Source organism: Mus musculus, chromosome X, assembly GCF_000001635.26.
Source record: "Mus musculus strain C57BL/6J chromosome X, GRCm38.p6 C57BL/6J".
Taxonomy (NCBI): Eukaryota; Metazoa; Chordata; class Mammalia; order Rodentia; family Muridae; genus Mus; species Mus musculus.
In genome coordinates this window covers 35,930,033-35,953,302 of record NC_000086.7, presented here as the reverse complement: position 1 = coordinate 35,953,302, position 23,270 = coordinate 35,930,033, and the positions used below count along the sequence as shown (strand labels likewise).

Below are 23,270 nucleotides of genomic sequence, written 5' to 3'. Positions count from 1 at the left end.
AAGTGGAATTTGAGCAGTAGTCAGCAAATGAGTAGAAATTAAACAGAAAAGCAAATTAGTCAGAAACCCCCTGCCTATGATAAACAAGTATTAATCCATTTTGTTTACTGTAAGGTGCAGTCTAGTAAATTGGAGCATTCAAATGGAGTAGCAAATCAAAGTAATAGATCTTATCCCTCTTTTGTTCCAATACACACAGTGACCTTGAACTCCTAGCAATTACTTTCATATTGGATGTGCTTTCTTGGATGAAATCCTCTTTTGATTTGCTGCTTTCTCCCTAGCAAGAAGAGAATTATCCTTCAGCAGTCAAAGAGTAATAAAGACTTCTGGGCTCTGGATGTATAACAAATGGCTCTCTTTTGTAGGGAAAAAAAAAAAAAAAAGGAAGGGCACCCGAAGTGAGTCATACATCAGACAGTTGAACTTGCAACCCCGATAACACAGCAAGGCACTTCAACATTTAATTGCTGAGAATGGGGAGTAGAAAGCCTAAGGAATGTGATCAAAACTGAGCCAAGAAAATGCACAAAGGTGGGTGTCCCAAGGCTTAGCCAAGAATATGCAACTCTTTTAAACTAAAAACCACCCTCAAGATCAAATTTTTTCCTTATTCCATATATCATTATGCTTCTTAGGAAAAATAGTTCTAAATACCAGGGGAAGGCCATGCCCGATAGCGCAGCTATCTAGTCCACATTAATTTTACTCAGTGATAGGGAACAAGTTGAATAAAGCAGATGTCTCTAGCAGCTACTTAAGAAAGATAATCCAACCAAATAGGCTTCTCTTGGGACTGCAGTTTCTGCCTAAGTGATCATAGATTCTCTATGATTATCTTCAGCTTCTCTCCAGTTCTTTTCCAGGAATTGAAATGGGGTGGTTTCTCACTAGCTAGAAAGCACAAACTGAGGAAATTGCTCACTGTAATAAAGCGTGTCCTGTCTTAACATGACTGCTCACAACAAGGCAATTTACAAGTGCTGGAAATTTAAAAAAAAATTCACTGTCTCCAGACAACAATCAGCGCCTTTGCCTTTGCAAGAGCTGTGTGAGGCCAGCATCCTCCTTAAGGAGAGGAAATGCTTGGGCACTGTGACTCTGTAGAGTGACTGTGTCTCACTGTGAAGCTAGATACATCATTAGCAGCTCTTTCACTGCCTGTATGTCTCCGTGATACTTTGTTGGCAGATAATGAGGTTACCCAGAAAGCACTTTGGGGAAGATAATGACAATTGCAGTGAATGGTATTGACTAAACTTAACTGTTCTGGGCTGGTGCGGGGGAACAATACACTGGGGAAAAAATAATTTTTATTCCAGCATTAAGAACTCAGCAAAGTCTATGTGCCAGCCCTTCTTTTCTGTAGGGTCCATCACAATCAACTTAAACGATGTGACAGAGTTCTGGCAGTTACAACAGGAGGTTTAATTTTTGAAAGTAGTCCAGGCATAATTTGCATTGGCTGCGTTGTTGATATTGCATAAGGCTGCATGGTTGCTTTCTCAAATGATCACAAAAATAACTAGTTTTCTGATTCCTTTTGTAAATCAACTGAACTATGCTGGGTATCTTCTGACCTTTTCGCATTTTCCTCTTATACCTTCATTCATGATTCTCTTATTTGTGACAGCTCAAAGGTCTTAGAAGATCTTTTATCCTAGGGCTTGGGACAAAGAGACAAGTGGATCTCTGAGTTTGAAGCCAGCCGGACATACAGTGTGAGTTACAGGACTACACTGAGAAATCCTGTCTCAGGAAAAAAGCAGAAGTTGTTGTGTATAATTACAAACATCCTAAAGAACTGATTCTACATAGCACTGCTCCTGATTTGATTGTATGAAACATCATTTCCCTTTATATTCCAGTCTGGCCTCGAGATCTGTCCACCTGCAGCCATCTTACAAGTGCTGGGATTATAGGCCTGTGCCACCAGGCCCAGCTATTCAAGCAGAATATTTTTTAAGATTCAGAATTTTTTGTTTGTATGGTTTAAAATGAATTTGAAAACTTTTGAATACATAACTTTCCAGAAGAAGCACAATCGCCAGCCTCAAGGGGCTACGCAGGCTGGTGTGAGGCCCCAGCCCATCACGGAGACTCAGATAGAACACAAAGACAGAAGCGTGGCTTCCGTGGGCTGTTATTTGTCATGAGTGATGATGAATACCTAGGCCCTTCTGCAGCAGTTTCCTGGCTTGCTGGGACTGAGCAAGGACTCTCAAAACATGGATTTTCTGATAAAAGAAGATTCTCTGGGGGTCAGTTCTGTGGTATTGGTTGCTAAACCTTCCATTGCATCAGTACAGAAAGAGGCCCCCAGCATGCAGGAAACTCCGGCTGCACCCAGGATAAACCTGCCTCCAGTACTGGGAAATGTACTCAGTTAACCGTACACTGGAATAATCTTCCCATTTGCTTACTGAGATTGATTACTGAGTAGTCTTTATTTGGAAGAGTCACATACTAGAAGCAAACAGAAGCTTTCCTCCCAGCACACCTCTAATCCTATGAGCCTCTGGCTTTAGTTATACCTCTGCCCCTCCTGACTGCAAGAGCTGGGCTGGCTGCCCTCCTGAGCTGGAAGCAATGTAGACTTCAGAAGAGCTTCTTCCCACCCTGTGACAGGACACCTATGGTTGTGAGGGCAATGTCCCCTGGCTGGTGGCTTTAAGAAGAAAGAACCTATTTGGGGGTGCAACTCATTGGGGAGAGTACATAACTGGCATGCATGAAGTCCTGGGTTCCATCCATGGAGATAGAGGCAGGAGGACCAGAAGTTCACATTCATCCTCAGCTACATAGCAAGTAGATGGAAATAGAAAGAGACAAAGCAAAGAACCTAGCTCAACGGGACAAGGTCATGGTTAGCTGACAAAAAGTAGCAGCTGGCCTCTTCACCTCACCCATGTGGTCCCCAGGTTACCTCAGACTTACACTTCTACGCCATGAATTTATGGCTCCTCCCTTGTCCCTGTAAGTGTGGGAGTTTTCAACCTCAGAGATAGGTTACAGCCAAGCGGAACAATCAATCTTTGGCTGACCGTATTAGTTTTCTAGTGCTATAATAAATTACTCCAAACTTGGTGGCTTAAAACAACACAGATTTACTACATTATAGTTCAGTAGGTTAGAAGTGTGACTGGTCTTACTAGATTAAAATACAGGTTTAATCTACTCCCTTGCTTTCTTTTAGCTTCAAGAGGATTCCCATCATCTTTGGGCTTGTGACTCCTTTCTCCATCTCCAAAATTAGCCACAAAGCATCTCTCTGCGACCCTGCTTCTGTTCATATCTTTTCCTCTGACTCTCCTTTCCTGCCTCCCTCTGCCTTCCACGTATCAGGAACTTTGTGCTTATTCTGGGCCTGCCTGGGTAATTCCAAATCGTCTCCCTATTGGCTTATTAGCAACTTGAATTCCCTTTTGTCATGTAAGCAAACATTTACAGGTTCTAGGGATTAGGACATGGGCATCTTTGGGGATTCATTAGTCTTGCTACCACATCAGTGTGTATTTTAAAAATTATGAAAGAAGATATAAACCGTGAACTGTTTTACAGGCAACTGGAGATTTTTAACCTAAAATTATGTCTTCTTAAGAAATTGAAAAGTTGTTAGTAAAGCCAATGGCAATTCAGTGTTATTTGAGAAATAATTTAAAAGTCTTCTGAATTGCTTAGTAAATATTAATTTCTTACTAATATCTTATGAATCCAGTTTGCCATTACAGCATATTTACTTAGCTCTGTGTTAAACCTAAGGTACAGGTAAAACAGCTTAATATTTTGAGAATGTTAGGGGAAAGGAATGGAGTTTAATCTATAGCACACAAGGGTATATAGTCAGATGGTGAGAATAATTTCTACAGCTTAGTATAGTACAGATGGCAAGCATAATCATATTATTTCCAAAGATCTAGTAAAGATTATTTCAAATGTTTCCCCCCTCCCCCCACAAGCACATGCAGGAGCACACTCATGCATGAACATACACATGCATTCATGAAATGGTGATACATATTTAGGTTGATGAACATGCTAATTACATGAATATATTCATTGTTTATTATGCTTTATATATGTATTGAGAGCTTACATTGTAACATATAAATATGTACATTATGCATCTTTTAAAAAGTGTAAAAACCCAGACTCATTTTCTGTCCATCTGTATAGAGCTATAACCTCCACACATGTGTTTCTGAACCTGAAGACAGGACATGCAATGTGGCATTCAGCGACTAAGGATGACAATGTACTGGCCAAGAGAATAGATTGCATAGGATCAAATCCTACTCCTGAAAAACTTAGAGCTCTGTTTATTTAGTTTTTATATATAAGTGCGTGTGGTGTATACACACATGCATGTGAAAATGTGTGTTCTGGTGTATTCACCTGAGCATTCACATGCACAAGGTAGAGGATGGCATTGTCTTCAGTGATCATTTTCAACCTTACTTTCCATAACAAGGCCTCTTGGTAAAGATGGAACTCCCTTTTCATTTACCTTGCTGGCCTGCCAGCCCCTTTGATCCACCCATCTCAGCATACCAAGTGCTGTGACTACAGATGAAGGTAATGTTACCCAGTGGTTTTGTTTATGTGGCTATTGGGGATCTAAACTCAGGCCCCCATGCTTGCATAGCAAGCACCTTACTCTCTAAGCCATATCCCCCGTCCTGGAATTCTGTTTAGCCATCAGATTTCTCTATGCCTATTTTACCATATCTGGAAACTAGGAATAATAATAACAGTGCTCACTTCATGGAACTGCCATTCAGACTAAATGCAGAATATAAATATGAGATGTAAAATAAACTTGGTATGGTGCTTAGAATACATTGATACCCTAACAAATGGATTTGAAACAATTCTCTTATTATCTCACACATGTAAAAATCTCATGCTTTGATATAACAGATACATAGGAAACATCCTACAACTTGGATTCATTATCTTAGGGGCTGGAAAATGAAAGTGAGAACAGGATATGGCCACTGAAGGAAAAGCAGCAGGCAAAGTATTAAATTAAGATAGAATTTGAGTCTTCCTTTGGTAGACATCCATGGTTTCTGCTTTCAGGCTATGTGAAAGCTAGAATGACCTTCAATACTTAATGGTACTGTGAATCATACTCAGGAAGCCACATGATCTTATAGTGAATATCTGAAAGAACAGTTATATTTGGTATCAAGGAATAATTTCTCTGCAGTGAATCTTCAAGGAGCTCATTTATTCTTCCTCTAGATTTTAATGGCTCTTCGCTGCCTCCCAAACAAAAGCCTTTCAGTGTTCTTGGTTCTATCTCCCACAGTCCCGTACATAAATTCAGTATCTAGTCAAACTGCTTCATTTTCCAAATAGGCTTGGCCACCCTAAGGCACTATTTTATGTAGGACTTAATGTGGTATGTTTCTAACATAATTATGAAGCTACTGGACACAACGGACTTCCCCATCCCAGATGTCAGTATATTTCCCCACAGTCACTAGTATTAATAAGCGCCAAATTCATTCATTAAATCCATTTCCACATAGGAACCTCTGGTGGCTGGTTTTGCAAAGCTATTTCCTTCATTAACCTGGCAGCTTCTGTCAGACATTAAGAGCTTCATTATCTGTCTTTAAAAGGTAACATTTCTAAATTTGATCTGAGGTTGAAGCTTTAAAATTCCATGCATCTGTTAAGATTCTTTCATTTAAAAACTTTTTGGTAGGGGAACAAATGAGAACAAAGTATTATGATATATGTGTTTAAATAATCCATAATGAAACCGATTATTCTACATTCTAACTTAAAAAAAGATTTTTTTGAGGATTCATTAGAAAACAAACATTTCTCCAGATTCATTATATATGTCAATATACTTCAAATGATAGATGGATATAACTATTTCCTACCTTCATGGTTACTGTGATGGTGCTATTTACATTTGCTTTATGCAACCAACCTTGTTTTATCACACCACCCTTCTGAGAACATAAAGAAGATGAATCCTGAAATAGAATAAAAACCATCAGTAGAATAGCAATCATCCAATCATTTATTTAGTTAACATTTAGCAGACAAAGAACTAGACCTGTTCCCATTTCCTAATTAAACACGAAGTTATCACTTTTCATAAATATTTAAAATATTGACCGTATATAGAATGAAAGGCCCAATGGTATAAACACAGTAGGCACTCAATAGTTATTGAAGTGTAATCGCATTTTTTAAGTAAAAAACATTCATTGGTTAGAAAGGTGGCCACAGGTACTCATAACCACTTGTTTCAGCATCACTCATCTTCCCTTTAAGGAATTCCCTTTCAGCTTAAGAATGGCAGACAGCTAGCCCCATCCTTACCTCATCTTTCTCGCAATCTTCATCAATCTCAAACACATGATTAGGAATCTTTTCAGGTCTCAAAGACTTGCTGAAAGTGCAAGAAAATTAATTTAGACTCTGAACATAGCCTATAAGCATCACCAACAAACAAAACCTGAAGTCAACCTCATTCTCTGAAAAGCAAGAAAATGCAAGGCAAGAGATGGAAAAGTACACTTTTTTTTTCAAACATAGGCCTTATTCCTGAATAAACACCCAAGCTTCTTCTGTCTGCTTGTTTGATTTCTGCTAAGCAAAAACTCCTGACTAAGCTATCTCCTCAACACTGCCTTATTTGTATAGAAGGACTCCCACATATGCAGCCAGCTGCAAAGATAAAACAGAGAGCAGATAGGAGTCAAGCAGAGCAGAAGTTGCTAAGGAGCCTCTGCCAGGGCTGTCAGGAGTGGCAGAACTTTACCTTTCCACGGGTCAGAAAGCAACACTGTGTCATTTTGGCTTTCTGTTTTGTTTGCTTTGGGAGCCCAGACTGCTAATGTTAGTAGCTTCTTTCCTAGGAAAATGTTTTTGAAAGCTACAGAGGACTTCACAAATGTCTCCCGCCACCCCACCCCCATATTTCCTAGATGAGATGCTGGGAGACCAGCAGTCATGCAGTAGAGAAATGGGATTGACAGGAGAGCTCAAACAGGTTGACTGGATGGTTCAAACCTAGCCAGCTAGGAAAGAGCAGAAAGACAACTTGGACCATGACTACTGGGTCAGTAGTCCTCATGACAGTTCTTCAACTTCACTGAGATTATCCCCAAATCTCATCCAAGGGATATCAGCAGGTATCAAACTGATTTAAACAGCTTCCAAGTTCTTCACCAACACCACTGGGAAAACTGTCCCTATAGTTTCCAGAATAAACTAAAGATTATTCTGTAGTCAATATGGATGTGTCCAACTAAGTGAGCTCACACTTACTGGGAAGAGTGTCAATGAGCACACTCAAAACATACTCAACTGGTCAAAACACTACATGAGCCAAATATGCTGCTGTTTGAGGTCTGACTCATAAATTATAACAGGAGTTTCAAAAGAGTTTTCTAAAAAGCTAAGTGATAACCATAATAATGATGATGGTGATGACAATAATAATAGAATTCTCCTATTTCCCTTCTAAACTTACCATGGCAACATCCGAAAGTCCCCAGAGAAATCCTCATACTTATAGTTCACCACATGCCAATCTGTGCTGTAGGTCTTAATACACTGGAAGAAAGTAGGAAAATCCATTTCAAGCATAGAAAAAGAAAACAAAGAAATATATTTTTAAATGTCCGGTAGAGCTGACCAGGGTGGCACACACCTGTAACCCCCAGCATTTAGAGAGCTGAGAAAGAGCGTGAATTTAAGGGCAACCTCAAGTCCAAGTCTCAAACACATAAGCCAAGGTCTGGTGAAATACCCACAGCATTTTTTAATTAATTGAGAAATGTTGGTATAGGCATCTTGACTTGGGGATCAAGTATGATGGTGTCAAATGGCCCTCTCACAAGGGTCACCTAAAACCATCAGAAAACACAGATGTTTACATTATAATTCATAATGGTAGCAACATTATAGTTGTGGAGTAGCAACAAAAATAATTTTGCCATTGGAGATCACCACAACATGAGGAATTGTATTAAAAGGTCACAGCATTAGGAAGGTTGAGAACAAGTGATCTAGCCCAACTGACAAGGCCAGACCCTAATTCACATGTCCTTCTAAAAACTATTTCTTCAAATACATGACAAAGTACTCAAATCTTAAAAAAAAAAATACAACAAACAACAACAACAACAAAACCCCATATACTAATTATAAATGTTTAAGCTTCTGCCTTACATCGTACAGTTTTGTTACACAGGTTAAGTTTAGTAATTTTATTTCCCATTTAAAAACTAAATTTGAATTTAAACTTCATAGATGATATATGATATATATACCAAAATCATCTGGCAGGTGGCTGGAGAGATGACTTGGCAGTTAGGAGCATGTACTGCTATTGCATTTGATCTAGGTTTATGTCTTAGAACCAATATCAGGTGGTTTACAACTGTCTTTAACTTTAGTTTCAGGGAACCCAAAAAAGGCCAGTGTGGGCATCTGCACACACATGGTGCACATAAACTCAAACACACACACACACACACACACACACACACACACACACACTAATAAAAAAATAATAATAAAACAAATAGAAAAAAAGGCTCTTTGGCTGGCTGTTGAGCCCCTTACCTCTTTGACAAATAAACTCTGGGCCCTCTTTTCAGCATCCTCTGGTACAGTAGACTGCACTGTTCTGCGCTGACGACCAATCACTGAGATCTAGAAATCAAATCATACTCTTATTCTAAGAACTTGCTTGGAAAATAAAGTGCTTATTCCTTTTAAAAGCACACGTGCACTCACAGATATGTCTTCCATGGGGAACATAAGCAGATCTCTGAGGGGATCACTGTAGATCTGGGTTTTCCGTTGAGTGATAACATTTTCATAGTCCAGGGGTTCAACTAACTTGGCCTTTTCCTTTGTAAGAGACAAAAAAAAATGTTACTGTCAGACTCCCAGAAGAAGAAAATTCCATTCTGTGTAGTGAAGGTTCACTATTTCACAAAATGGGAATTGTTCCAGCAGTAGTGGCTCATGTCTTTAATCACTGCACTCCAGAGGCAGAGGCAGACAGATCTCTGTGAGTTAGAGGTCAGCCTGGTCTACAGAGTGAGTTCCAAGACAGCCAGGGCTGCACAGAGAAACCCTGTCTCAAAAACAAACAAACAAGCACACAACCAAAAACGGGGGTGTTGAACTAATAAGAACATACAGCTGCTTTAATAAGAGAAAACTTTTCCATACATATGTATGGATCCAGACATATATCAAACACATGTGAACACCAAGCACTTGAACCTGACAAACCCATCCTTGCTGTAGATAAGAATTCTAAAGTGAGTCGGTGGACACCCCCAAGGTCGCCAGAGCAATCTCCACCGGATCTTAGGATCTCTGGTGAGTGGAACACAACTTCTTCCAGGAAGCAGGTTCAAACGCCAGATATCTTGGCAACTTCCCTGAAAGAGGAGAGCTTGCCTGCAGAGAGTGCTCTGACCACTGAAACTCAAGAGAGAGCTAGACTCCCAGGTCTGCAGATAGAGACTAACAGAATCACAAGAGGAACAAGCTCTAACCAGAGACAACTATAACAACTGACTCCAGATATTACCAGATGGTGAAAGGCACACATAAGAATCTTACTAACAGAAGCCAAGACCACTCACCATCATCAGAACACAGCACTCCCACCTCACCCAGGATGGTTCAATATATGGAAATCCATCAAAGTAATCCAGTATATAAACAAACTCAAAGACAAAAACCACATGATCATCTCCTTAGATGCGGAGAAAGCATTTGACAAAATACAACACCCATTCATAAAAGTCTTGGAAAGATCAGGAATTCAAGGCTCATACTGAAACATGATAAAAGCAATCTACAGCAAACCAGTAGCCAACATCAAAGTAAATGGTGAGAAGCTGGAAGCAATCCCACTAAAATCAGGGACTAGACAAGGCTGCCCACTTTCTCCCTACCTTTTCAACATTGTACTTGAAGTCCTAGCCAGAGCAATTAGACAACAAAAGGAGATCAAGTGGATACAAATTGGAAAGGAAGAAGTCAAAATATCACTTTTTGCAGATGATATGATAGTATATATAAGTGACCATAAAAATTCCACCAGAGAACTCCTAAAACTGATAAACAGCTTCGGTGAAGTGGCTGGATATAATATTAACTCAAACGAGTCAATGGCCTTTCTCTACACAAAGAATAAACAGGCTGAGAAAAAAATTAGGGATACAACACCCTTTTCAATAGTCACAAATAATATAAAATACCTTGGTGTGACTCTAACTAAGGAAGTGAAAGATCTGTATGAAAAGAACTTCAAGTCTCTGAAGAAAGAAATTAAAGAAGATCTCAGAAGATGGAAAGATCTCCCATGCTCATGGATTAGCAGGATCAATATAGTAAAAATGGCTATCTTGCCAAAAGCAATCTACAGATTCAATGCAATCCCCATCAAAATTCCAACTCAATTTCTTCAACGAATTAGAAAGAGCAATCTGCAAATTCATCTGGAGTAACAAAAAACCTAGGATAGCAAAAACTCTTCTCAAGGATAAAAGAACCTCTGGTGGAATCACCATGCCTGACCTAAAGCTGTACTACAGAGCAATTGTGATAAAAACTGCATGGTACTGGTATAGTGACAGACAAGTAGACCAATGGAATAGAATTGAAGACCCAGAAATGAACCCACACACCTATGGTCACTTGATCTTTGACAAGGGAGCTAAAACCATCCAGTGGAAAAAAGACAATATTTTGAACAAATGGTGCTGGCACAACTGGCGGTTAACATGTAGAAGAATGAGAATTGATCCATTCCTATCTCCTTGTACTAAGGTCAAATCTAAGTGGATCAAGGAACTCTACATAAAACCAGAGATATTGAAATTTATAGAGGAGAAAGTAGGGAAAAGCCTCGAAGATATGGGCAAAGGGGAAAAAATCCTGAATAGAACAGCAATGGCTTGTGCTGTAAGATTGAGAATTGACAAATGGGACCTCATAAAATTGCAAAGCTTCTGTAAGGCAAAGGACACCGTCAATAAGACAAAAAGGCCACCAATAGACTGGGAAAGTATCTTTACCTATCCTAAATCAGATAGGGGACTAATATCTAATATATATAAAGAACTGAAGAAGGTGGACTCCAGAAAATCAAATAACCCCATTAAAAATGGGGCTCAGAGCTAAACAAGGAATTCTCACCTGAGGAATACCGAATGGCTGAGAAGCACCTGAAAAACTGTTCAGCATCCTTAATTATCAGGGAAATGCAAATCAAAAGAGCCCTGAGATTCCACCTCACACCAGTCAGAATGGCTAAGATCAAAAATTCAGGTGACAGCAGTTGCTGGCGAGGATGTGGAGAAAGAGGAACACTCCTCCATTGCTGGTGGGATTGCGAGCTTGTACAACCACTCTGGAAATCAGTCTGGCGGTTCCTCAGAAAATTGGACATAGTACTACCGGAGGATCCAGCAATACCTCTCCTGGGTATATATCCAGAAGATGTCCCAACCGGTAAGAAGGACACATGCTCCACTATGTTCATAACAGCCTTACTTATAATAGCCAGAAACTGGAAAGAACCCAGATGCCCCTCAACAGAGGAATGGATACAGAAAATGTGGTACATTTACACAATGGAGTACTACTCAGGTATTAAAAAGAATGAATTTATGAAATTCCTAGGCAAATGGATTGACCTGGAGGGCATCATACTGAGTGATCTAACCCAATCACAAAGGAACTCACACAATATGTACTCACTGATAAGTGGATATTAGTCCAGAAACTTAGAATACCCAAGATACAAGATGCAAAGCACATGAAACTCAAGAAGAATGAAGAACAAAGTGTGGATACTTTGCCCCTTCTTAGAATTGGGAACAAAACACCCATGGAAGGAGTTACAGAGACAAAGTTTGGAGCTGAGACAAAAGGATGGACCATCTAGAGACTATCATTTCCAGGGATCCATCCCATAATCATCCGCCAAATGCAAACACCATTGCATACACTAGCAAGATTTTGCTGAAAGGACTCTGATATAGGTGTCCCTTGTGAGACTATGCCGGGGCCTAGCAAACACAGAACTGGATGCTCACAGTCAGCTATTGGATGGATCACAGGGCCCCGAATGGAAGAGCTAGGGAAAGTATCCAAAGAGCTAAAGGGATCTGCAACCCTATAGGTGGAACAACAATATGAACTAACCAGTACCCTCTAGAGCTCGTGTCTCTAGCTGCATATGTATCAGAAGATGGCCTAGCTGGCCATCAGTGGAAAGAGAGGCCCATTGTTTATGCAAACTTTATATGCCTCAGTACAGGGGAACGCCAAGACCAAACAGTGGGAGTGGGTGGATAGGGGAGTAGGGGGGGGGGGTATGGGGGACTTTTGGGATAGCATTGGAAATGTAAATGAGGAAAATACCCAATAAAAAATTAAGAAATAAAATTAAATTAAAAAATTAAAATAAATTAAAAAAATAAAAACATAAAAAAAGAATTCTAAAGAAAGAGTACCATGTTGTTTATATCTTCCAAAAAAAAAATACCCTGAATTTTAAGTCAAACAAAAACAGTATATTTAAAAACCTATGAGAGATTTAGTGAATGTGCTCTATTTGCTGGGTAACTAAAGTGGAGAAAATATGAACATTCATGTGTCCTCCCTGTGCCAAATATACAATCCAAAGCCTATGACATTCCAGCTTTGCTATGACAAGCAAGAGTCCTGGAGATGCTGAATTCTGCCGACATGGCATTAAAGGGTGAGGTTTCAGGAGGTAAACTCTGTGGCCTCCTGTTGGACAGTTAAGTGAGCTGATCATTGATAGAAGGGCCCCAGCCTAAGGGTCATTTTATGAGGAACAGAGCCAATGAAGATGAGAAATCAAAAGATGGTATAGGAAGAGGAGTAATACTACTAATAATGATAGCATCAAACGTGTTCTTTTAAAGTACTATATTTACTACTTATTCATGCATATAAGGTGTTTTGATGAAGTCCACTCCCATTCTCTCCTTTCCAATTCTTCTCCCATCTCCCCCACTTCATCTCTTAACTTCTTGTTTAAAATTTCACTGGGTCCACTTAGTACTGCCTAATATGTGCATGGGTGTGGGACCATCTTCTAAAAGCATGAAATGGCTTCTCAGGGCTTATGTCTCTGAAAAAAAAAAAAACAACTCTTCCTTGCTCAGCAGCCATCAACTTTGCTAAGTACTTTCTGTATATGTTCCAATGCAATGCTCTAACAACCTATGAAATAGGCATAATCAATTCTCCCATATTAGAGTTGAGAAAGAGGACTTAACTAAGGTTAAATAAATCTTCAGAGTCGAAAGTCAACCCTAGGTCTGTGCCTGTAAAAGACTCATTCTTTTTCTCTCATGCAGTCTCTTCCCCCACTCAAAAATACAAAAGGATATTAATATGCAAGGACTTGAACGACTTGAACTTAGATTATTCCACTATGTACCTGCCTATCATTTTCTTTCACTGAATATACCATGATCTATTTTTACTTCTCTGACTATTCAAAGACAGGGAGCCTCCTACAATAGAAGACCTAAACCTGTGAATCAAATTTCATCTCTATGATTAGTAAAGGGAAAAGGACTACCTTTCCCTTCCAGCAAGATTCAGTTGTGAAGTGCTAGCACCAGAACCAAGGAAAAGCTGTAATTTGTTCACTGCGCATGGTAGACATCCAAGCATTCATTATATAATGAGCTTTGAGATATTCAGACCCACTTAGAACCATGTCCTGACATGCATTCTAAGTAATTACACATTAGTTGTTTAAACAATATTTGTCAATAATTTCTACTAAGGATGTTTTATTTAAATGAAATTATTTAACTTGTATTAATAGAAACTGAATACAGATTTAAGATGTAGTAAACTAAGGCTAGATAGTTGGCTCAGTGGTTGACAGTATTTGTCTTGCAAAGGACCCAGCACCTCCATAGATGCTCACCAGTTCTTCAGGCACCAGACTTGCATGTGATGCAAAGCACTTATATAAAAAAAATAATAAAACAAATCTAAAAATATTAAAGATATATTAAATCGTCACCACAAAGAAGTGACATTTGAAGAAATAAATATGATTAACATGGCTGAAACACATATAATATATACATTTCAAAATATTACATGTACCCATTAGTATGTACAATAATTTCCATGGTTTTGTGTGTGAGCTGGGTGTGATGGTGCATGCCCTTAATCCCAGAACTCAGAAGGCAAAATCAGGCAGAATTCTGAGTTCAAGGCCAGCCTGATCTTCAGAGTGAATTCCAGGTCACCCCAGGCTATATACTAAGACCCTGAAAAAAAAAAACTGAAAAGGAAGGTTGCGATATCAACCTTCATTATGTCAATGACAGAGCATTTACCTAGTATGTAGATGGCCCTCGATTCAATCCTTACTACTACAAAGTTAATTAAAATAAAATATATTAAAACCAGTCCAAATTCAATGTGTAACTTGTTGAATTAACATCTATTAACTTCTCTGTATAGGAATTTCACACACACCTGCTTCAAGCAACTTAGCAAAATGACAAAAAAAAAGAAATTATTTTTGGCTTTTTCATGTCATGTTAATATAAAAACCCTATGACAAAAAGGAATCATGTGTTTAGATGTAAACTATATGCCTTGTAGAAATGAAAGCAACAGTTTCCCCACATTTTAAAGGACACTTTTAAAAAAAGGTTTTACTTTTCATTTCAAACTGATTCAACCTAAGTTTCTGAGTTGCCATTTCTATTTCCTCTGTCACGAGATTCAGGATATTAGGAAAATTAGAGTAACTATTCTGAGTACCACAATGCTTACTCCAACACAATGGTTCTCAATTTGGGGGTTGCATCCCCTTTGGGGGGTCGTTTTACATATCCTGCATACCAGATATTTACATTACAATTCAGAAAAGTAGCAAAATTTCAGTTATGAAGTAGCAAGAAAGATAATTTTACGGTTGAGTGTCACCGTAAATTTGAGGAACTGTATTAAAGGGCTGCAGTGTTAGGAAGGTTCAGAACCAGTGCTCTAACGAAGACCTGGGCCTTTAAAAAAAGGAGAGGCAACTGAAACCCTCTATTTCCCTTTCCAGGGGGATTCAGTCATCAGAGAGAAGGAAAAGGTTGGATTTGTGGGTTGAGTAGTAGTTCTCCCCAGCCATCATAACCTTTATTAAGTTTGCTTTTCAATTTTTTTCAATCATTCTATCATTAGATTTCTATGGTTATCAAAGAAAAACGTCTAACTACACTTACAGAGTTTTCATGGGGGTGGGTTTGATCAAAACACATTGTATGTATATATGAATATTCATAAAATATTTTAAGTTAAATATTTAAAAAAATGAAAGCTGGGTAGGCCCTTAATCCCAGCATTTGGAAGGGAGAGGCAAATGGATCTCTGAGTTTAAGGCCAGCCTGGTCCATGATGAGTTCCAGGCCAGCCAGGGCTCCTGTCTTCAAAAAAAAAAAAAAAAAACAACAACAACAACAAAAAAAAAAAAAAAGGAGAAGGAGAAGGAGAAGGAGGAAAGAAAAAAGAAACAAAAGAAGGAAGAAAAGAAAATGTACTTTTCTTTCATGTTTGTGATTTTTCCTTTTAGTTTAGTTTGTATAATAATTAGCCTACAAAGACTTTTTTTATAACCCCAGAAACCTGCATTATAATGAACAAAACTTCACCAATCCTTCAAATAGCAGCAAGGCCCCACTGCATGCTCCTCTACAGTTCTGTAATAGTGTTAAACAAAAGGCAAAGGCATTTATTTATACAATCTGGAGTGAAGTGAGCACATGTTTCAGGCTTGCCTTCCTGAGGAGTGACAAGAAAAACTGCAGCCTAAATCTGGAACCTACTCAGTTTTCACCGGAGAAAAATAAAGCGAACTGTCTGTCAAAACCCTTATTCACTGAGCCATAAGTTCCCTTGAAATAACTTGGTGGTAGTAGTCTTGTTTTGTTTTGTTTGGTTTGGTTTGGTTTGGTTTTCCTTCTGCTCATTTGAAGATCACTTTGCATCATTAAGAAAGCACTTGAATCTGCACCCCACTGACCTGACAGAATGTCCATCATGTACATACATAAATTACTATCATTTTAACTTTATATGTGACGGGAGTGGCTCAGAGGCTCATCATTCATCAGCAGAATCGTCATTATAACCAGTCAAGCTCACACTCCTTCTTCTTGTCAGGCTGGAAATGGGACCTTGTTTGTGGCGGGGAAGTGCTCTAGGACTGAGCTACACTGCAGCCCCAAACCATACCTTCTAACTCCTGATCCTGTTTTCCTTTTCTTGTCAGTGTTGCACAAACTGGATGTATTTGTATACAATCCTCAAATCAAATATGTTCATTGAGACAGGAACTGTAGCTCTGTGATACAGATATACAGATATCATACGGTATTATGTGAGACCCTGGGCTCAACTTCCACTCTAAGAACATCTCCATTGAGATGCATTTATTTACTAAAAAGCCTTCTGACACTTCTGTGAAAGACAATAAATTGTTTACCTAATTCTAGTATTTAAAAAAAAACTTTCAATAATCATTTTGGAACCATGACTTGAGATGTATGTAGTTCATGGGTTACATGCATATTTAAGCTGCCTAAGTGGAACTCTTGATGGCCTTCAGTGTGTAAATCCTAAAACTAGGAAGAAATGCACAATTCTACAAATTGAGACCATCTTATCATTGTTAGTATGGGGGAAACAGGGAAGTCATCAGTGTAGATTCAGCCGCAGTCTTGGTAAAAAGACTGGAAAGAATGGACCCCAACCGAGGGTCTCTCTACAGCATCACAACTTGGACATTCTTCTTTGTGGCAGCTCTAACACATCCAATGTGCTGTTCTTTCATCGTTTTAACTATACATGTGCAAAATACCAAGTCTGTAATCCCCAAATGAGTAAATACACACGTTAGCATTATAGTAGACACTGTGACTCCTGATATTGACAACTCACTCACTGAATGTTGCCCAAAATACACATGACTAGTTAAGTCTATATAATTTACCATTAGAAACAGAAGCACAAGCTGGGCGTGGTGGCACACGCCTTTAATCCCAGCACTCGGGAGGCAGAGGCAGGCTGATTTCTGAGTTCGAGGCCTGCCTGGTCTACAAAGTGAGTTCCAGGACAGCCAGGGCTATACAGAGAAACCCTGTCATGACCACCCCCCCCCAAAAAAAAGAAACAGAAGCACAGATCCATTCATTTAACATACAATAAAGTGGCCTCAGAAATGGCTCAGCAAGTGAAGCACTTGACACTCAAGCTTGACCACCTCAGATCTGGGAACCCATTCAAGGCAGAAGGAAACAACTAAAACCTACTCTATGGAGCTGTTTGTTCTCTGACCTGCGCATGCACACCATAGCACATATGAACAACCGGCCACACACACACATGCACTCACAATAGACAAGAATAAAATTTAAAAAAACAAATAATGTCATGTTTCTCTGGATGCATCACAAAATCAGCCAGATTTAACTTCTGCTTAGGTATTATACTAAAGGTCATGAGTTTACCAGTAAATCTTCTATTTTAGAAACCAGTTGTCTTGAAGAATTCAGAGAATGTGTCTTCGGCAAGTCTAAAGTGAGCACTGGCTGCAGAGATTCCCTTCTTTATCAAACACTGGGAGGGAAAGCAGAAAGCTTAGAAATGAGGGTGGAATGGGGCCAATTTCAAACCTTCACCACCAACAAGCCACGTTCCACACTAGGTTTCAGTTTAATAAAGACCACGGCAACAACTGGCTTAAGACAGTGATTTTGTCCAAAATTTCTTTTTTTGTGTGTGTGATTTTGAGACAGTGGCATCTGAGTTGAAAGGTTTTGTTCTTTTGTTTTAAAGAAAAGGGTCTTCCTCTGTAGTCCAGGTTGGCCTGAAACCTACTAGGTATCCCAGGCCAGCCCCAAATTCATGACACTACTCCCAAGTGCTGGAATCACATTCTCTTATGGATGATGACAGTGAAAAGGAAGAAGCACCATATTCAAAAGGAGATAAGCCACTCCATCCCATTCTCCCTCCATCCCCTTCACTTGGAACTTTCTACACTCCCCTTTGTCATTCTGCTCTTCCTTCCTTTTAGGCACTCAACAGCAGTTTCTAGTGTTCTCTCTTGAGAATATCTTAAAATAACCCTCTGTACTCAAAATGGCCACTGGGGGAAGGCAATTTCCTTCCAGCAGGAGAGAAAACAAAGCACGTTCAAGTATGTGACATATTAATGGGTCCCTACTAAGGGCCAGACCCTGTGCTAGCTGCTGGTGATGTGGACACAGAAAGAATTGGACCTTACCCTTGAGAATCCTCTTAACTCACGGTGCAAGGCAGATAAACCTAGACATCTGACTTGATCCTGGAAGCTGTCTTAAAGCCACACTTGGTTTCTGCATACCTTCCAATGTCTAGTGTAGCTTCTATCAAAGTGCTGCCACAAACCACATTACACACAGAAACATGGGAATCCATCTATTACCACTTATTTCAATCAAAAGCCTTCATTGCGTGAGAGTATGTAGTATATGATCAGTTTTTGCATTTCTACTTTTGTTCATAAACTCGAGGAGAAAGCCAGGTGTAATGGCACCCCTGGCGCCTTAACACTCAGGAGGCTGAGGCAAGAAGATGGATGCATTTGAGGCCGGGCAGGAAGTCCTTATCAATGCGTGCGTGCGTGCGTGCACACACACACACACACACACACACACACACACACACACACACACATACACACACACACATACACAAGGAAAAAAATACCTAACAACAGAAAATCAGATTTTATCAATTTGTTACTCTTATGCATGTGTATTCATTTGTGTATGCTTGTTCACATGTGTGGACACACTTGTGTGTGGTGGTACAGGTGCACATGCATGTAGAGGTCCCATGTTGACATCAGGTGTCTTTCTTGATTATTCTCCACTTTATTTATTGAACCAATTCAGCTAGTCTGAACAGCTAGCCCCTTGGGAATCCCAGGTCTTGACCTACTGAAAGGCCTGGGGTAACAGACAGGTCACTAGACTGCCTAGCTTATATATGGGTGCTGGGGATTCCAACTCAAATCCTCATGGCTGTGTGGCAAGTGCTTTACCTACTGAGCCATCTCCCTAGGCCTTACTATTTTTGAGCGAGCCTAGCCTGCGTCTTCTCTAACCCACAGTACTCTTCCCATTGATTGTGGAATGCACTTAGACACAGCTTTACTTTGGCACTCAACTACTTTGCTGTTTAGTTTGCTCAGCAGAATCTTCTCAGCAGAGATGATGCCTTGCACTTTGCTTCATAGACTCGGCACCATTATGCAAACTGTTAAGCACTATATGTCTCTTCTTTTAACTCCCTGAAAAAAATCCCAGGAGCTTTTCTTCTTTTTTATGTACATTTTACATATGAGGAAAGTGAGGTTTAGTACAATATTGATCTTAACCATAATATGTACCCATAAGCCTGTGTGCTCTAAACTCAACAGATACTTAGTATTTCTTCATTCTTGATCTTACCTACCACGCTTTGTTTCGCTCAATGAACTTTGCATTTTATAATTTTCTAAAACTTGGAAGCATGGGATTTGGGGGATTGTTTTCATTTTATGTTTGTTTGTTTGTTTGTTTTGAGACAGGGTATATCTGTGTAGCCTTAGCAATCCTGGAACTTGCTCTGTAGACCAGGCTTCTCTCAAAGTTACAAAGACCTGTGTGTGTGTCTGGCTCCAGAGTGCTGGGATTAAAGGCATGTGCCACCATGAGATCTTCCCTTCTGACCCAGATGATGCTGAGCATGGCTGACTGGGAGAGCTTGAATTGGAATTGGATAAGGAGTTTTGCATTTCTAGGCTGTTGCTTCCAATTTAGCATTTGTCTTCAATGAGTAGGGATTAACACCTTGGATCTTTTACTTTGAGGAAAGGAGCTGGTAGATTCAAGTGGGGAAGAATCAAATTACAAAAAAAAAAAAAAAAAAAAGTAAGATATTGTCAAGGGACCTGAATCTCTGAATCTAATTCATCTCAATATCCTCCAAGGAACCTAGCAGGAACCCAGCAGGGAGTGGTGAGAACTCCAAAGCCAGAGGCTTTTGTGGTTCCTGGGGATAGACAGCTGCACAACACAAAGAGGCTGGTCTTTGGTACAAGCTTTCCAAGCCAGAGGGGCCACCCAAGAGGACAGGAGAGCCAACAGTCTTCAGAACTGATTTTCAGTTTCCAGCTTTAAGGAACTACTTACAACTCTAAAAATCCACAAAATGAGACTTTGAAGGTACTTAAAACTGAACATAAAGACAACTGGTGAAAAATAGGCTTACCTATCCCTCCCTATTTTCCCCCAATTTTAGAACTTTAACACGGGAAATTTTTAATGCAAGAGTATTTCCTCTTTCCAAGTCTACTTGCTATTTGTTTTGAGAACTAGTCTGAAAAAGTAAAAAAGATTTTATTCTAATGAGACAACATGCTCTATGAGAGGCTTAGCTTGCTTTACAAATGCTTTCTTTACTGCCAACTCAGATATTATGCAAATAGCCCATATTCTCTCCACAGGAGTAAGCAGAATGCCAATGAACTCTCTACCCCAAAACTTCACTGTAGCCAGTAATTATACCTTAACTCAACCCACTGGCTCTCAGGCAAGAACTGATTTGGATTCAATTCTTCCTGACTTGGTATTCACTTTGTGCTAATAACTTTTAAATGACTCAAAAGCAAGACAGGAACACGGGGAAATGAACAGAAGGGTCTGAGGGAACGGAGAGGATGTCAATATGAATAATACTATTTTGATTTAACACCATTGTTGATAGGAGAAAAATGCACCTTGGCAAGACATAACAACTTTCCGGAAAAATCAAAATACAAGCTCTCAAGGCATACCCAACTGTGACAAACAACCTATTCAGTGCTTATCAACTAATTTTAACCTGCCTGGATGTCTGTGATCACCACGGAGTTACTAGGAGCAGGGAGCCATCTCTAACAGTCCTGACTAGTTGGGAAACTGAGACAGAACTATGTAAGCCCTGGAGTTCAAGGATAGTTTTGACCTTAAAAAAATGTTCTCACTAGCCATGTGCTGGTGGTACACACCCTTGATCCTAGCACTTGGGAGACAGAGACAGGTGGACCTCTGTGATTTGGAGTCCAGTGTGGCATACAGAGTTCCAGAACAGCTGGGGCTACACAGAGAAACCCTGTCTGAAAAAACAAAGCAAACCCCAAAACAATAAAATAGAATTCCCCCTGACCTTCCCCTTACTTTTAAAGAGAGTCATGGCATACATTGCATTCTTCAGTAGAAAAAAAAAATCCAAATGTACAAATGTTCCATAGATTTACTGTCAGTGAAATAGTGAACACCTGAACATCATCTGAACCCTTTAGAGCATGCAGCCACATGTCATTTCCTACATGAGATTGCACCAGAGATCTGTCCACTTCATTAATTTGGCCCTGACAACGAGTAAAGAAAGCTGAAAGGTCCCAGTTTGAAAATGAATCTTGAAAAGGAGAAAACGGCATCTTGTAGCAAATCTTTTAGTCTTTCCCATAATTGGTCATCTTGGATCTTATTTTCCTCCTTCTTCCTTTTTGTGAACCCCTCCCACTACTAGAAGTCTGTACCACTAGATGGGATAGTACACAGTAAAAGCTTCTTAGAGAAATAAAGGCAAAGTTTACATCTGTAAAAATTTGGGAACTTCTCTATTTCTTACTATTACAGGACACAGTGACCCAGTCGATGTTAATCCTATCTCTCCTACTATAACTCAAAATGCACACCTGCCTCCGTTTGGCCCTGCATTTCGATAACTTATTGACCTGTACACACCCTGGGCAGATTTATTATCATACCCACACTGTTTTAGCCTAAATTAAGTACTTCCCTACTAATATGTTTGGTTTGATTCATCTTACAGCTTATAGCCCATCATGGAGAAGTCAAGACAGAAACTGAAGCAGGACCATGGAGGAACGCTGCTTAGTGACTTGCTTCCCACATGGCCCATTCAGCTTGCTTTCTCATACACCCCAAGGCCACTTCCCCTGGGGTGGCCCCACCCACAATGGGCCAAGCCCTTCTAGATCAATTATTAATCAAGAAAATGCTCCACAGGCTTTCTTACAAGCCATCTTGATAGGAACAGTTCTCAACTGAGGGCCCCTCTTCTCGGATGACTCTTGCTTGTGTCGAGATAGCAAAGCTAAACCAACACACAGAGAAAGGAGACTTGGAATATTATGAGTCAGGACCTATGAATCATTTTTTAAATACCTAAAGTATACTGTGGGGTGATGAAGCCCAATTACTATGTATGCCAAGATTAACAAAACTTAAAAAAGAAAAGTAAAAAAAAAAAAAAAAAAATCACGTACCCAGTTTCACTTCCTTGTACATACAGAAAGGGAAAAACCCAGGGTCTCCTAAGAGATAGGTTCCCTGTACAGAAACCCAGTTGCTCATTAGCACAGTTAGATTTTAATGTCTGAGGAGATCCTACACCTCATTTAAAATTTTGTTGACCAACCTGTTACAAAAGTGAGGCTCCCTGGTCAGTCATCCCCTGAGAATTCTTCTAGGGCACTGATAAAACAAAACGGTCACATGTACTAACCGAGCATCAGCCATGGGCCAGGCAGTGAGCTACAAAGTGCTGAAAGATGGACAAGACGCAGATCCGGGGCTCTTAGTGACCTCATGAACTAGAGGGGCAGACAGCCATGCTTTCACACAGAGAGCATGGCAAGGGCTGTGATGGTAGCATGTTAACGTTTCCTGGGTGGAGATAAATATGTATTTATTTCAAGTAGGACACCAATAACAGAACAGAAAACGGATACCACTAAATTCAAGCTTGGTGAATCAAATGAAATCAGTTTGAGTTACCTACAGGAAGGTGGGTGAAAAAGCCCAGTTCCTGGCAATGTTTAACTAGTTATATATACCCTGGAGACAGAAAGCAGGGCCTTGGGAGCCTCTCCTGTACAGCCACAGGAGCCCTCCTTCCGCTCAGCAAGGGAACATTAGCTCCTGACAGTGTCATGGCAGTAATCCCAGCTGTTCAGATTTTAATACAGCAAGGGCCATGTTATGATTGGAAGGTAGGGCTCCTCAACAGATCGAGATATACAGAGAGTAGTAAGGGAGAGATTCATTCTGCTGGTGAGGGAGAAAAGAAGCAGTTGAGCTGATCCCTGGATGATGGGAGATCATCAT

At 39.8% G+C, this 23,270-nt stretch overlaps 1 protein-coding gene across 4 annotated transcripts in view; it reads right to left on the bottom strand.

Moving 5' to 3' along the window:
- The window catches only part of Dock11 (dedicator of cytokinesis 11), a 189,300-nt gene that overhangs the window by 123,268 nt on the left and 42,762 nt on the right, over positions 1–23,270 (bottom strand). For all 4 annotated transcript variants that reach the window (XM_006541408.4, XM_006541406.4, XM_006541407.4 and 1 more), the window contains exons 2-6: positions 8,776–8,892; positions 8,602–8,691; positions 7,505–7,587; positions 6,349–6,418; positions 5,901–5,996 (exon numbers count right to left, since the gene is read on the bottom strand). In XM_006541408.4, coding sequence (XP_006541471.1) covers positions 5,901–5,996; positions 6,349–6,418; positions 7,505–7,587; positions 8,602–8,691; positions 8,776–8,892 — 456 coding nt within the window. The remainder of the gene's footprint in view (positions 1–5,900; positions 5,997–6,348; positions 6,419–7,504; positions 7,588–8,601; positions 8,692–8,775; positions 8,893–23,270) is intronic.